Source organism: Anguilla anguilla, chromosome 15 (genome assembly GCF_013347855.1).
Source record: "Anguilla anguilla isolate fAngAng1 chromosome 15, fAngAng1.pri, whole genome shotgun sequence".
Classification (NCBI taxonomy): Eukaryota; Metazoa; Chordata; class Actinopteri; order Anguilliformes; family Anguillidae; genus Anguilla; species Anguilla anguilla.
This window is the reverse complement of record NC_049215.1, coordinates 28,706,840-28,723,308: the sequence shown is the minus strand read 5'-3', so window position 1 is coordinate 28,723,308 and position 16,469 is coordinate 28,706,840. Positions and strand designations below refer to the sequence as shown.

The window sequence follows — 16,469 nt, the reverse complement described above, 5'->3', positions numbered from 1 at the left end:
CATTTCCACTCTAAAAGAGCTTCTGTTTTAAAGAGTTTTAATTCAATTACTACTCTTGAAAGGGTAATTCATGGGCTCTCCTATAAAACGAACACAAAAACACATCCCTACAAATGCGTCCCAAAGCAAGTGAATGTCCTCCCACGTCCAGCTCCATGTCTTATCACACAAACTAAGGGCAATGGTTTGCACTACAGCCATTTAATTCAATGCAGAGAGGTTGCCCTCTTCTTTTCATCATTTTCAAGCGCTCTTCTCAGATTTGCACGTCATTGCGTGATTGAAAGGGAGCCTGACCTCGTGGCCGGTGCCTGGCTCCAGGGCGAAGTTCTGGGGGTTGCTGTTGAGCACGTCCAGCTCCAGCATCTCGTCTGTGGGGTTCGACAGCGGGAGGGAAATCCTCGTCCATCTGAGGGGACAACAGGAGCGATGCTAGAGACTCAAATGCCACAGTTGCAGTGCAATACAACATACAATACAATACAATACAATATACAATACAATACAATACAATACAATACAACACAATATACAACATACAATACAATACAATACAATACAAATGCACGCTGATAATACACACTGCAGCAAGAACAGGCATCCCGGAACAAAACAACCATGCTAGCAACACAAACACCATGCCATTAACTCCAATACTGTGCTTGCTACACACACATACACCCACACCTGCAGTACCTACGAATACCAGCACCACCCACCCAAACTAACAACACACTAACAATATAAAAGTGTGTGTGTGTGTGGGCATGCACATGTCTGCATATGTTTGTGTGCGTGCGTGTGTGTGCGTGCATGTGTGTGTGCATGTGCATGTGTGCATGTGTGTGTGCATGTGCATGTGTGTGTGTGTGTGTGTGTGTGTGTGTGCGTGTGCGTGCATGTGAATGTGTGCGTGTGTGCATGTGCGCATGTGCGTGTGTGTGTGTGTGTGCATGTGCATGTGTGTGTGTGTGGAGTATACACACTTTCCCAATTCACAGCTGCAGTCGGGCAGGGTTGTGGGGGATAGCGGGTCAGCCATCAGATCCAGCTGGTACCAGAACTCCCCGAGCACCTCAGACTGGAAGACAACACTGCAGAGAGAATAAGCATCGTGAGACTCACACACACATACACACACGCTCACACCTGCACACACACGCACACACATACCCACATATGCTCACACATGCTCAAATACGCTTACATATGCTCATACACGCTCACACCCACTCACGCACACACACACACACACCCACACATGCTCACACCTGCACACACACACACACACACATACAATTGGATTCTCAAAAATGTGGTCTTCATTTGATCAGGATGTCACATACAGCAATACCACCTCCACCAATGGCCCTTTTTTCAGATTACTGCTGTGGAATAGACATTACACACTACATTACAGCTGGGGGATAATGTATTTGTTTTGAAACCGAATAGTGCAGCGAACAGCCCGAACTGAGGAAATCTAAAAGGAGATGGATTTCGTGTGCAGTTGTAATGGAGGGAACCGGCTTTTTTTTTTCTGAGCATCAGTGGTAATGAAATTGCACTCAGCTTCCCTCTGCAGACAACACCGCAGTGCCTCAAAGAAAGGAGACCTACTTGAGAACAACTCTCCGGTGGAGTTGTTTTAACGAGCATTATTTTGGCGGTGGCCGTGGAGACGGAGAGAGACATCACTATTCCAGGCTCCTCTTCACTGTGCGCTCGCTCTCCTCAACGAAAATCTACTCGCACACTTGAGTGTGTGTCTGCGTGGATTTGTGCGTGTGTGCATGTTACTTTATGAGTGAGTGCAAGTGTGTGTGTCTTTGTGAGTAAGTATGCGTATGTACTGTATATGTGCATGTGTGTGTGTGTGTTTTATGTCTGCCGTGAGAGGTTGTGTGCCTTTATAAATGAGTGTGTATATATCTGCTTCTGCGTGTGTGTCGGTGTGTGTGTGTGTGTGTGATTGTGTCTGTGTATGCCTGCCGTGAGTGGGTGTGTGCCTTTATGAATGAGTTTGTGTGTATCTGTGCTCCTGTGTGTGTATGTGGGTGTGTGTGATTGTGACTGTGTATGCCTGCTGCGAGTGGGTGTGTGTCTTTTGTCAATGTATATTTGCATATGTGTATATGCCTGTGAGTGTGTGTACTGAGGACTGTCAGTCGGGGCAGAAAGACATTGTGCGACATTGCTTTAGTCGTACAGGAACCGACCCTCGTAACTCTGATTGGTGCAGGGCTTTACCTGCCAGACTTTCTTCCCACTGTCGCTGGAGCAAACCTGGCCAGGTAAGAGAGTGTTTCCTGGCCTGGCACACCCATGCTAACATCCCCGGACAGGTCAGGACCCTCCACAAACACCTGCAACTGCACAGGCTCCGCCCCTGGGTTAGTGACTGGAATCTCCACGGTAACAGAGCTCTGGAACACAGCAGCAGACATCAGTTAATCGAGTAGAGAGTGTGTGCAGTGTGTACACACTCTCTACCTGAAATCCTACAATGTGTGTGAGCGCGTGTGTGTGTGTATTTTCCGTCTCACACCACATACGATATGAATCCTTTTATCCAGGAGAACAGTTAAAGGTTGTTCAAGGTCAGCAAAACCGAATCAGAAAAAACTCATAATCCCAGAGCATCATGGCAGATTACCAGCAGGCCATGGTCAGAGCACCTGAGCCGGCCGAACCGAGAGACGTATCGATTGGACAGCATTAGCCGAGAGCTAAAGCACAGTTAGCTCTCAGGAACGGTGGAACTCACTGGAGAAGCTCTCGCTGAGGTAAACAGAGTCAGCCGAGGGAGAAACTCCGCCTTCGCTGCGCGAAAGTCAACGGACGCCGCTACCGAACGGGGAGGTCACACTCACGTGGACAGCGCAGCGCACGGTCATGACCTTCACGGGCGGGGCAGGAGAACAGATCACCTCCAAGGAGAACCACACCTCGTAGGGCCAGATCTTCTCGCCTGCAACGAGAATCAACCACATTTTTTACGCCCATCATGGCATTTGAGGGGTCACTCAAACAGGTAAGTGACTCTCACTCCCGCGGCTCACACATACAGGTAAGTCACTCGTATACCTACCCTGATATTCTGGGTCACGCAGAAGTTGGTCAGGTGTACAGATGGAGTTTCTGCCCATAGCTGGAGCGGCCCTCTCTGCAGCTACAAAGGAGATCTCCCCTGAAACAGACAGGAGAGTCAGCTTTCCCCTGAAAGAGACCGCTTGGAGTTCTATTTCTTTCTTATTTATTTATTTATTTATTTATCCACACATTTTATTTATCTGCCACAGGAGCCAGGACAGAGCTCAGCCCTGAAACGAATCGGATGTGACTATGAGCTTCACCGCAACGCAGATCAGAGATTTATTTGTTTATGCGTTCATTTAACCCGTAATTTATCTATCGCTGATAGAGAGCTCACCCGTGAAACGGCCTTACCCCTGAAAGAGTTCCAGCACGGTGGTCAGCATGGAAGAAATCAGGCGTATGACCAAAACACGTGCGGTCAAGTCACACACATTGTCAAGTCTACTATTATTCCAATTTGGTTCATATAATCCATAAAAGCACATAAAATAACATATTTTATTCTAATCAAGTACGGCCATTTTTTTGTTTTTGTTTTATCCTGGTTTAACCCGTATCTTTTATTATCTGGTTTAAAACCAAGCCCAGTCGCTATTTGATTCATAATGATATTAGCTAGCAAGATCAAGTAAAAGGGCAACCAAGCTCTTAAGGCAGCTATTGAAATACACTGGCACTTGTTGGCTGTTGCTTTCTTTTAGCAAAAGTGATAAATAACAGAAGACTACCTCTGAGACACGTACTAAAAGGTAAAATATGCAGCAGCAGTACACTCAAATCAGCTGCACGACAGCGGGAAGCAAGGAGAACCCACGCAGTTGTCAAAAAGCGTAGATGTCGACAGAGAAAGCATTAATTTAATCCGCAGTGTCAAACAAAAAACCGGATAAGAGAAAAAAACGTAATAAACAAAATCTTCACATGTATTATCATCTGTACAATCCTGTAGAACTGAAATATTATCTCTGTTCTTCTCAATTCATTAAGTTTGTCTGGTGCATGGAGAACAGAGGACCTATCTATGAAGGGGGGGGGGGGTCAGTTAATCCCTTTTTCTGGCACTTTTCCAAGTCCTGAACAATTAAATTAAATCAGCCTCAGACACATTGCTGCAGTCAGATGAAAGACACAAACTCACCCAGTCACCCTCACCCATTCACACTCACACTCACTCAAACTCTCCCATTGATACTCCCACTCACCCAGTCACACTCACTCTCACTCACCCAGTCACACTGACACTCACTCACTCTCACCCAGTCACACTCACTCTCACTCACCCAGTCACACTGACACTCACTCACTCTCACTCCCACTCACTCACTCCCACTCACCCAGTCACACTCACTCTCACTCACCCAGTCACACTCACACTCACTCTCACTCACCCAGTCACACTGACACTCACTCACTCTCACTCCCACTCACTCACTCTCACTCACACAGTCACACTCACTCTCACCCAGTCACACTGACACTCACTCTCTCACTCCCACTCACTCACTCTCACTCACCCAGTCACACTGACACTCACTCACTCTCACTCCCACTCACTCACTCTCACTCACACTCACCCAGTCACACTCACTCTCACTCACTCTCACCCAGTCACACTGACACTCACTCTCTCACTCCCACTCACTCACTCTCACTCACCCAGTCACACTGACACTCACTCACTCTCACAGACTCACTCTCACTCACACTCACCCAGTCACACTCACTCTCTCTCACTCTCACTCACACTCACCCAGTCACTCTCATTCTCACACTCACCTAGTCATACTCACTCTTTCTTTTACTTTCACTCTCACTCTCCCACATACACACACACACACAGTTTTGTGAAAATGTCTTAAAAACCCACCTTTGTGTATTCCTCGTTTCCATGGAGACACACTGATGGTGTATGGGACACAGTGTCCTGGTTTAATCTCAAGAGTGGGAGGTCCACTGACAATGGACAGGTCAGAAACTACCTGTCACGCAGAAATCCACAAATACAATTACACAGTCAGTATGTTAAGTGTGTGTTTGTGTGTTCACACGTGTGTGTATGTGTTGTTCACATGTTTATGAAGTGTGTGTGCTCAGGTGCTTTTTTTGTGTGTGTGTGTGCGTGCCCATGTGTTCACACGTATTGTGAGTGTGTGTGGGTGTGTGGTGACCTCCAGTCCTGCTTCAGCCTTTCAGAAATGAAAGCTCTATGCCTCCCTTTCTGAAGAGGATGGGCAGGAGCCCAGTTAGATTGTGAAACAGAAGCTGTGGCTGAATAGATTCACTGTGTGTGAGCAGCTGAGACAGACCCAGTGCTGTGAATCATCAGTCTTAACTTCTATGCGACCCCAGGACACTTTATGTCCTAAACTTTCAGTGACCCCTCAAAATGTGTGTGTGTGCATGCTCATATGTGTGCATGTGTGTTTTCTGTATGTGTGTACTGTATGTGCATGTATATATGTGTGTGTGTGTGTTTTGAAGAAATTTGTGTCTAAGATTATTTCTAAAGTAAAACTCATCTTTTTGTGTTATTGTAGGTTGAAACTGAAAAAAAGTTGATACTTTGGTTTGTGATTCAATAAATGTGCATATAATAACTGAAAGCTTCTCAAGCCACGGTTTTAAAAAAAACCCAAGAGGCCTAATACTTTTCAACTGCACTGTATGTGCATGTGTGTTTGCGTGAGAGTGTGCATGTGTGTTTTGTGCATGTATCTGTATGTGTGTATGAAAGTATGTGTATGCGTGTGTGTGTGCGTGCGTATTTGTGTGTGTATATGTGTGTAAGTGTGTGTATGCATGTGTGTGTGTGTGTGTGTATGTATGTGTGCGTGTGCGTGTGTGTGCGTATGTATGTGTGCGTATGTGTGTGTGTGTGTGTGTATGTATGTGTATGGATGTGTGTGTATGTGTGCATATGTATGTGTGCGTATGTATCACAGATGCATATCTGAGAAGCACAGGTACCTTGCAGGTGACGGTGCTCTGACTGTAGTTGGGGACCTGCAGCCTGGCCTGGGCCACTGCATGCACAGCGCAGTGAATCTGAACATGGTCCTGAGCCCGCGGCCGCTCCCCCAGCCCCCGCACACCGAAACTGTACTCCGTCCCATCCGCCTCATTAACCAGGGAGAGACGGCCCTGCAGAGAACACACACACAGGCACGCACATAAACACACACACACACACACACACACACACAGACATATGCACACATCCACACACACACACACGCATATACACACACACAACACACACACACACACGCGCACGCACACACACAGACATATGCACACACACACACACACGCGCACACAAAGACATATGCGCACACACACACGCGCGCGCACGCACACACACACGCAGTTCACAGCAGAACACTTTAAAATATTTGTCTCAATGTGAGCAACGGGGATCTGTGCGAAAGAAGATTGCTATGACAAAATCAGCAATACAGAGATGGCTCAGCACTGAAGACTTTCAATTTAAACTGTTGTAGAGGTGACTGAACGATAGGGATAAAAGATGATAGCCCTCCATTTTAAATATGAATTTAAAGCTGAATGTACTGGAAATTGCAGAAATTCATTCTAAACAATTTCACCAGCGATGATATTTGGATAAAAAATTTTATGGGGTAAATAAGAAGGGTCCTATTGTTCAAATATGCAAAAGGCCACAAGACAAATGTACTGATATGAAATACTTGAGAATATGTGTCGCATACACAAATGAAAAGCTAAGGTGCAACAGCTTGTGTTTTGCCATCATGTGAGATATGGCTGTGTGTAACTAAGAATCAGGAGTTGTGCCATGTACTTCCTCCACCAACATGCACTCAACCAGCTGATTCTAATTAGCACAACTCTTCAGCCAGGTAGGAGAACTAATTAGTGTAATCAGCTGATTTAGTGCATGCTGGTGGAGCAAATACATGGTTAGTACTTCTACTTTTTGAAGCCGGGTTACCCACCTCTGACCTCCACCCCTAATTTGGAATTTGTAAACGAGCCCCCCTTTTCAGTCACACCTAGGGCTTAACTCTAGAAATCAGGGACCCCTAACCCTATGATTTCACTTATCTGCAGATAATTCCAAACGGGAATAATCAGGTAAACTCTGTTCCAGATATACATCAGGACCCTTGCTATAAACAGGTTGATAAATACAGAAAAAAAATTCCGATTTCTGATGTTGACCTTTTGCGGGAAGTATGTTGTATAACAGCAACATATATTTTATATGGCAGGGTGATGCCAGGCACTTAAGTGCGTGCGGGCAACATTAAGCAATTCTGACAACTGTTATTCTTCAAAGAAAAACAAGAAAGGAGAGAAAATAAGGAAAAAAGGAAAATAAACTTTCAGCCAAGATCACTGAAAGGCAACAGTATTTGTAGTTTCAAACCTGGGTATTTCTTAGGAAGTTTGCTGAAGCAGCAAAACATACAAAACAATAGTGAATCATGTGTTTTTATTCATTTTTTCCCCTGTAATCGATTTCATGAAATAAAAGCCTCACATTATCCAAACCTCATCTACATATCCAAAAAAAAAAACACGATGGAACTCACAGATCTTAGAAATATTCTAATATACATTACAGATCTAATCAATATTCTAATTGAGATGCCAAGATGAGAGATATGACCTAATTTCTTGCTTTATCTGAGGAGACCGGGGCGATTATGGTAATGAAGATGAGGAGGAGGAAAGGGTAGCGGCTAAAGAGGAACGGCGGAGCGTTACCATGACGACACACTTGGAGGTAGGGTGAAAGGTCACGGGGTAGCTGAGCCTCTGTCCCGCTCTGACGTACACTACAGGTGGGGCAGAGAAGCCCCACACAGGCAGCAGGCCCCGCAGCCTGCAGTCCTTCAGGGTCTCCGTGTTCTGGGGGGTAACATCCCAAGCACATCAGAGAAACGCACAACACAGAGAACGCGGATAACACAGGCTACACACACGCAGGGCAACATGGTAACACAGGCTACACACACTATCAGAGTAACACAAATAACACAGGCTACACACACTACCAGAGTAACACAGGCTACACACTATCAGAGTAACACAATAGCACAGGCCGCACACACTACCACAAAGTAACAGTACCACCAATTAGAACAGTTCAAAGATCATCATCATAGAGTAACACAGTAATGCAGAATACAGAGGCCAATACAAAGTACCGTTTCATAATGCCGTCAGTCTGACTTACGGTCGTCCAATGAGACAGCTGTCAATTTTGACAACTTTTAGTTTACCAACTGGATTTTCCTTTTAGTTCAGAGGTGTCAAACTCCAGTGCAGGAGGGCCATAGTGCCTGCTGGTTCCTGGTGTATTTCAGCACGAGGGACTAATTTAAGTCATTGATTGGCTAAAGAGTCCAAAGCCTTAACTTGCAGTCGACCGAAAGGAAAGCACAAATACGTGCAGACACTGCAACCCTCCAGGACTGGAGTATGACTCCCCCTATTCCATTTAATATTTGCCACACTGACTGTGAGGATTGTTCCCATTAGCTGGAACAAAGAATATTTTAGCATACCAAAGCTGAATGATAAGTTATTTAGCCAAATAACAGTGACTTTAGCTAAACTGCATTTAGCACTGCGCTGAAAATCAGCCAGCTCCATCCCTCTCGTTAGCATCTATTTGGTGTTCGCTGAGGCATCGCTGCTTAATGTACAGCTTCTTGTCTACTGAGATAGTTATCTCAAGGAAGAGTATGTGTCGTCTGGAGTCTGCTGTGAATGACTTAACACACTTCTTTATTAGGCATTATGGGAAAGTTTGCCATGAAATTTCGCCATGTGTATTCGCCATTTTAATTCCACTGCCCAAGAGAAAGAAATAAAAATTAGCGGCGGTTAACCTGAAGGCCCGAGCATGCGGAAGTGGCAGTTGCCATAGTTACGCTTTTAAACGTCCAGCCGGGCCACTCACGAGCGGGATGTCCTGAGTGACGGACGTGTGGGCGGGCGCGGTGAACTCCAGCTCGGCCTGGAGCTCCTCCCCGCGCACCGTCACCTCCAGCACGTGCACCCGCACGTCCTGCCAGGAGCGCAGCGCCACCTGGCACCGGTACCGCCCTTCTGACCCGGGGCGGAACTGCAGGGGCACCCAGACCCCCTCACCATCTGGAGAGAGGGAGGGAGGAGGGAGAGAGAGAGAGAGGGAGAGTGTGTGTGAGAGAGAGAAAGAGAGAGAGAGAGGAGGGAGAGAGGGAGAGAGTGTGTGTGTGTGCGCGTGTGTGTGTGTGTGTATGAATGAGCCTGTGTGAGTGTGTGTGTGTGAGAGTGTGTGTCTGTGTGTGTGTGACAGAGAATGTGTGCATGTGTGTGCATGTGTGTGAGAATGTGTGAGTGTGTGTGTGCGAGGGAGAGAGTGCGTGTGTGAGAGAGTGAGAGTGTGTCATTGTGAGAGAGTGAGTGTGTGTATATGTGTGTGAGAATGTGTGTGTGTGTGTGTGTGTGAGAGAGAGAGAGAGTGCGTGTGTGAGGGAGTGAGAGTGTGTGAGTGTATGTGTGTGAGAGAGTGAGTGTGTGTGTATGTGTGTGTGTGAGTGTGTGTGTGAGAGAGAGAGTGCGTGTGTGAGAGAGTGAGAGTGTGTGTGTGTGTGTGTGTGAGAGAGAGAGTGTGTGTGTATGTGTGTGTGTGAGTGTGTGTGAGAGAGAGAGTGCGTGTGTGAGGGAGTGAGAGTGTGTGAGTGTATGTGTGTGAGAGAGTGAGTGTGTGTGTATGTGTGTGTGTGAGTGTGTGTGTTGGGGGGTGTCTGGGAGGATCCACAGACAGCAGAGAAGGGTAGGGCCTGTGGACATACCTGAGCAGAGCTGTGAGTCTCCACCCTCGCTGCCCACAGGAAGTGAGATGGTGTCCGGGAGGAGGAAGTGCTCTGGCATGGAAACCTCCACACTGTACTCCATCACCTGAGTCTGGGGGCAGGTGGGGGGGTGGGGGTGACAGGACTATTTCAGGGGAAAATAGAACAGAATCATTGTGTGACCACTGACTGGAGGCTACATTAGGAAGGAATTCCATTTCAACACTTATGAAAAAATGCTTCCTCTGTGCCTCAAAAATGAATCCCCAGCGGCAACAGAAAGGGCGAGCATGACCTTGCTTCTGACTTTTTAAACTTATGAACCCAGCCCTGAACCTCACTGGTCAGAGTGTAAATAATTCTGTGAATATCATTCACGTGAAGACCCATCATTAGCTTTGTCATTGGGCAAGCTGAACTTCTAGATGTTTCTAGATGTTTTTAATGAGAAGTGATTTGTGTTTCTGTACTTTGGCGCACATTGATTTTAATTCTGATCAGTGCTGTTCAAATGAGTCATATTACACGAACACATAGTAGAACGTACAAAAAAAAAATAATACAGCAAAACTAGGTGTTTCATATGTCTTCAGAAAATACATTTATATGAAGTGTGGACTTCATATAAATGCCAAGTCTTAATCCCTCATGTTACATCCGTTACGAGCAGCCTAAATTCTGATAAATGTGCCGGTGTTCCAGCCAGGTCACCAGCTGCCAGCGTAATGTAGTCCAAAGCGCTACTCAGAGCTTGGAGACCAATGGGGGAGGAGGAGTTGCCCCAGCAAACCTGAACTCATTTTCCCAGGTAACCCGAGCCGCTACTTCCTCCACAGGGAGTGCCTGTCCTGCGTCTCCCCGAAGCGCTTAAAACTACAAGCGAAACGGGCGGCGCTGCCCTCCGTTGCAGGGCGCAGAGCTGTGGAACAAATCAATCATAACCCGAAAAAGGGAATTTCACAAGGTCACAATGATCTATCTAGTCTAAACCATATGAGTTTACAGGTCCCTTTATTGGACTGGCTAGGATCTGAGACCTCAAAGAAAACACACAGAGCCCAGAAAAAAAAAATATTGTGAAGCAGTAAAAGCAGACAGAAAAAAGTATCCCCCAAAAAAGAACAAACCCATAAACAGGAGGGGGGGGGGGGGGGCTCTTTGCCCTTAGGTGTTTAAAGGGGGCAAGGGTGGGGGGGGAGTCTCTCATTCTCTGATTGTCCACAAATCAATGGTGGAAATGCCCAAATCACAGAGCATCTACTGTATGTTGAACAAGACAACATATGCTAATTTCCTGTCTGAGATTCAAAATCAATCAGATATGTCATGATAATTACAGCTAGATGCTGGGTTTAGGCAGATATTAAACAGACAATATGTATCTAGTTACCATTTTGTTTTGCTTATTTCTTGGTCAAATATTTTTTTTTAAATGTCCATTTGTGTCCCTATAACCATTTCACCTCAATGTGCAAAAAAACTTCACAAATCCTTTTATATCAGTCTAGAATTTAAATAACTCTTTAACTTCGTTTATGACAATCATTTTCCTTTATTGTTGAAAACGCGAGACAATATTGCCACTGGGAAAATAGAAATGAGAGCTCGTTTTTTTTTATGGCAAATCTTGCAAAATACTTACTGACTGCACTGATTATAAGTGAATGGCTTTAGTCCCATTGCGATGCCTTTTTGATTATCTGCTTTCAGTGGAAAATTACTTTGCCCGGTAAGTTCCATTTTGCTGAGTATTGCTTAGAGTAACTGCAAATGGAAGGTTCAAGGTTTGAACCTAAGACAAAAGACTGTGGTTGTAACCCTGGCAACCTGAGTGACTTAGGATCAAACGTTTGAGCTGCACGAACTGACCATACGGCAAACATTGCTTTTAAAGTTGTTATTCGTCCTAGGTTAGTGTGTTCAATTCATTCCTGCTTTCCCACAGCACATCATTCAGCCACTCCTGACTCTCGTCAGAATGCGGAATTGACTTACGGACTGTAGAAGAAAGAAGAAAGTAGGCATTGCAAAGAACTGTGATTTTGAAAGGTCAGGTATCTTCCATTTCCTGCTGGCTATATTAAAGTCACCTTCCTTTCCTCACTAGCCATATTAAAGTGACCTCCCGTTTCCTAGTAGCCATATTAAATTCCTGCTTTTTCAGTGTCACAGGTTTTCAGACAGTGCAGATTCATTTAGCATATCAAGGTCAGCCGATAAGAGGTGTTTAAAAAATCCTTGTCACTGGCAGAGGTATCAAATACTGTAGAACCTCCTGTTTGTTGGAGGTCGTTTTGAAGTGTTTTCTGTGTTTTACTGTCAGCCATAACAAATGCAGTTTGAAACCCATTTGTAATGTATTCAACATCTTAAAGCTTTTTATCTGAGAAAGAAACTGAAGCTGCTGTATATTAACAATTACTTTGGGTCTTTTTTTGGCAGCCATATTGATTTTTAGATGTTTAAAAAAAAAAAAAAAAAAAGGTTTAGGAGATTCTAGGAACTGATTCTGACTGAGAGCCTGCGAGCTAAAGAAACTGAGCTGGCCTTAACTCTCTCCTTCCAGGCATGTTTGGTACACTGAATCACATGACTTGCCTGAAAGAATGTGAGATTCTGAGATTAGTCAAATGGCCTTCTGCACCAATGCTCATTTTTAGTACAACTGAGTATCCGTATAACATTTTTTACATTTTCTATTAAGTTTTACCTAAATCTTTTCCATCACAGTGTGGAGTGGGCAAACATTTTGCTGAATCAGGGAGGATTCCAGATTTTACAACCTTTGCACTATGTTGCCGAAATCAAAAACAAAAAAAACCCTCCCATCTTCTCTAATCCCCCACTGCAACCCTCTCAGTCTAAAGTCCAAAACATTTTTCACTTACAATGCGACCATAGAAATAATTACATTTAATGATACCAAATTACAGGAAGAGTTAAAGGAGATAAAACACTTCAAGGTTAGAATGAGACCCAGAAATTGGCAGTCAGCAAATAAGGTGTATAAATATGCAATAAAAAGGCAAGGTAATGACAAAGTTAGAGGGCACATATGGAGTGGGGGAAAAAACATTCCGGTAGATGGCACAGTATGCAGTGTGGTATATTCAGGGACTTCAAATTGTGCCATAGGTGGAGTTTGACTTGTAAGCACGGGGGGGGGGGGGGGGGGTAAATCATGGACCAGAGGGCGGTAGACATTGTGAATGCGGACTAGGGGGGATTCTAGGGGGGAGCATTCCCCGCTTAGCCCCCACAGTCAGCCCCCAGCCCCCCACCCCCCACCCTGTAATCTCCACCTACGCACTGCGGCGAAGCTTTACAGGGGGAAACACGACGTCGTGGTTCACAGCAGAGCGCAGGAAGTGTAAACGATAGGAAGTCGTACCGCGGAGGACCGATGCCTGATTTAGACCACGTTTACAAGACTGTTTTATGCTGGTCACACGTTATAAAAAGAAACGGCAGAAAGAGGGGGGAGAGAACAACAACAGTTGCAGGTTTTTTTTAAAAGCGAGAACTTCTGAAGAGGAACTTAATACTCATTAGTCTCAGTGAAAGGAAGTGGAGGGAGGGCTTAATTGAAGTATTGAAATCCTAGAAGGGACAGAAAGGCACAAATCTGCAGCAATCGATGCTCTGAGAAAGAACACAGACATGGCCAGAGAAGGGGGGGGGGGGGGGAGTCCATTTAAAATCTGGAGTGTGCCAAGTACTCCAGTGAAATTTGTGTCATACGGCCATTTCTGAGTGTACTATGCAAATCATTTTTGTCACAAACTATTGTACTTATCCAATAAATGGGGAAAAAATATTCATGCAATAGAAAATACTGTTTTTATCAATAATTTTGCCAGTTTAGATCAATTTACATTTTTGTGATCAAAAGTAAGATTGGCCAGAGCACAGACAGCCCAAATCAGATCTGAACAGAGCCCCTGGTGGTAAGCCAAGACTTCTGGACCAGATCGATGCGTAACAGTCCGACCTCAGGACCTCACACTGAGGAATGCCATGGTTACGTGGCACAGGTTCCACACTTATATTGTTAGCAATCATGGAGAATGTTTTTTTTTTGATGATGATTCTGCTATTTTCAGAAGCCTTTGCAGACTGTGCATCCCCGCCCCCTCCAAAAAAAAGCATCAAAGATTATATGTCATTGGATAAATGTGTATTAATGCCTAGTAATAAACCACAATAATTGCTCTTTCTGATGTATAACGATTGTAATGTCTCACTGTTATAATTACCTTTGAAGAATGCATTTTAGATATGTTGGGTTTGTCAAGCCCACTTCAGGTCTTCCCTTATACAAAGAAAAATGTTCTTATGTATACTATAGATATTATTCTTATATATACTGTGTACAGACACACTTGTGCATATGGGTGCTTCATCTGCACAACACTACTCAAAAGTAAATTTCACACTTGAGAATACTTCATGCTGGGTATTGCATGGAATAATTTGCCAAAGTATTTTTTTTTCCACTGGAGTCAGAGATTCTGTGATCCTTAAAGACCAAGCAGCGCCCTCGATCAAAGCAAACATCTGCCACCTGTTTTAATCAGGCCACCACAACGATTTAAATAATTAAGGGGCCTTCGGAGATATGTGACAAATACGCAGCCTTATCGGACGCGATGTGCAAACACTGCCCTGCAGTGTTAGCTGAAACTAAATTAATGAAAACCCAATTTCTCCATCAAACACTAGTTTTGGACTTCCTGACATTTCTCTACCGGCTACCAGCTCAGCACTTTCACGCACCGTGCCCTTTTTATATACTTTGCTATTCTTTCAGTGCACCAACTGGTATCAAACTACTGGGCGGCAGTGTAGTATAATAGCTAAGGAGCTGGTCTTGTAACCTAAAGGTTGCAGGTTCGATTCCCCCTTGTACTTAACCTGCAGTGCTCCAGTATATATCCAGCTGTATAATTGGATACAATGTACTGTAAGTTGCTCCGGATAAGAGCGTCTGCTAAATGCCTGTAATGTAATGAAATGTACTGTAGCAGGTCAAAGGCGTGGCTTATATTAATCTTTCAATCATTTCTACCGCAAAGATGACGGGAGCAGGTGTTACCTCGCTCTTTTTTTCTTCAGGGTGAGAAAAAACGGAAAAGCGAGCTCATCTGTGCCCTCGGCGTCCACTTTTGAGAGCCACTGAAGGTCAGGTCAAAGCAAACTTGCCGGGCTAAGAGGAGGCGGAGGCTAAGATTACAGCACGGTGTGAAAACACCTCCCTCTGAAGAGCCCGTCTGCAAAACGGCGTGAGCGCAGGAGAGAAAGGAGAGACTCCTGGGAAAACCTGCGCTGACCACACACATTTTATTTTTTATTTTATTTTTTTTTTACCAGGGAGCTGAGAGAGACTTCATTATCACTTCTTTTTCATTCCGTTTTTCAGAAAAGGAGAGCAGATAGCCTGCCCTCCTTTCCTATTTCTGGCTTTCTTCAGACAGGTAGAAAGCAGGGAGGGTGACGGATAGAGAAGGGATCACAGAACAGAAGGTGTCGTATTGGGGGACCAAGCCCCTTCCCTGTGGGAGGGGGGGACGCGATAATGACTCAGTTTCTTTCTTGTTAAAATGTGTAGGCACAGACAGACGGAGAAGGGATCACCGCTGTCATGGCTGGGGATCGAACCCTTGGATTAATAAAGGCCAATAAAACCGCGTTCAGTCTAAGCCAGATTCAGACCCCCTTCTCTGTTCACAGAGGGGAAACATGATTCAGACTCAGACCTAATGTGTGGGCATATGCATGTGTGTGTGGGTGCGTGTGTTTGTTTGTGTGTGTGTGTGTGTGTGTTTGTGTTTGTGTGCCTGTGTGTGTATGTATGCGTTTGTGTGTGCGCATGTGTGTGTGTGTGTGTGTGTGGGTGCGTGTGCATGTACAAGAGAAGACGTGGAGGGACTCATTTACGGCTGCCAAACTGGCAGTGTTACCAGTCTCGCCACCACCATCATCATTTGCGTGTCACCAGAGAGCTCCTCACTTCCAAGAGGCTTGAATCTGACGTGAAGCCAGGTTAAGCTCGACTTCTTCAGGTGAATTTACCTTGATGGAAGTGGTAAGGCGTGACAGCAGATGGCGCCCCAGTGATGATGAATGGACAGAGGGGCCTGGCGTCATTGATTTGCAGGAGAACTGGGTATTGTGGCCGAAGGCCAAGAAACTCATTGATCTCCATTCATACTGAACTGAGGGCTGACGTCCAATATCAGCAGCACAGCGTGCCGTCTTCTGAGGCTCCAGAGCTCTGCCAACTCACGTATCTGCATGCTCCTCTCCAAGTGTGTGTGTGTTTGTGTGTGTGTGTGTGCACATGCGTAGGTACGTGTGGGCGCGCGTGTGTGTAAGATTGTGAGGGCATGCACGTTTGCATGTGTGTGCAAGACAGAAAATGCCTGCACGTCTATATTTTTGTGTACATGTGAAACTCTATACAGTACGTGTGTGCGTGCGTGTGCGTGCGTAGGTGTGTGAGCGTGTGTACGTATATATATGTGTGTGTCTGTGTGTGTGTGT

General features: G+C 45.2%; 1 protein-coding gene across 1 annotated transcript in view; it reads right to left on the bottom strand.

Annotated features, from left to right (window-relative positions):
• LOC118213993 (cilia- and flagella-associated protein 47-like) overlaps positions 1-16,469 on the bottom strand; it is a 79,019-nt gene that overhangs the window by 19,507 nt on the left and 43,043 nt on the right. Inside the window, exons 45-54 of the mRNA XM_035393318.1 lie at positions 9,927-10,038; positions 9,050-9,243; positions 7,849-7,992; positions 6,067-6,240; positions 4,967-5,078; positions 3,092-3,190; positions 2,874-2,971; positions 2,251-2,426; positions 987-1,094; positions 298-409 (exon numbers count right to left, since the gene is read on the bottom strand). Of these exons, the coding sequence (XP_035249209.1) occupies positions 298-409; positions 987-1,094; positions 2,251-2,426; positions 2,874-2,971; positions 3,092-3,190; positions 4,967-5,078; positions 6,067-6,240; positions 7,849-7,992; positions 9,050-9,243; positions 9,927-10,038 (1,329 nt within the window). The remainder of the gene's footprint in view (positions 1-297; positions 410-986; positions 1,095-2,250; positions 2,427-2,873; positions 2,972-3,091; positions 3,191-4,966; positions 5,079-6,066; positions 6,241-7,848; positions 7,993-9,049; positions 9,244-9,926; positions 10,039-16,469) is intronic.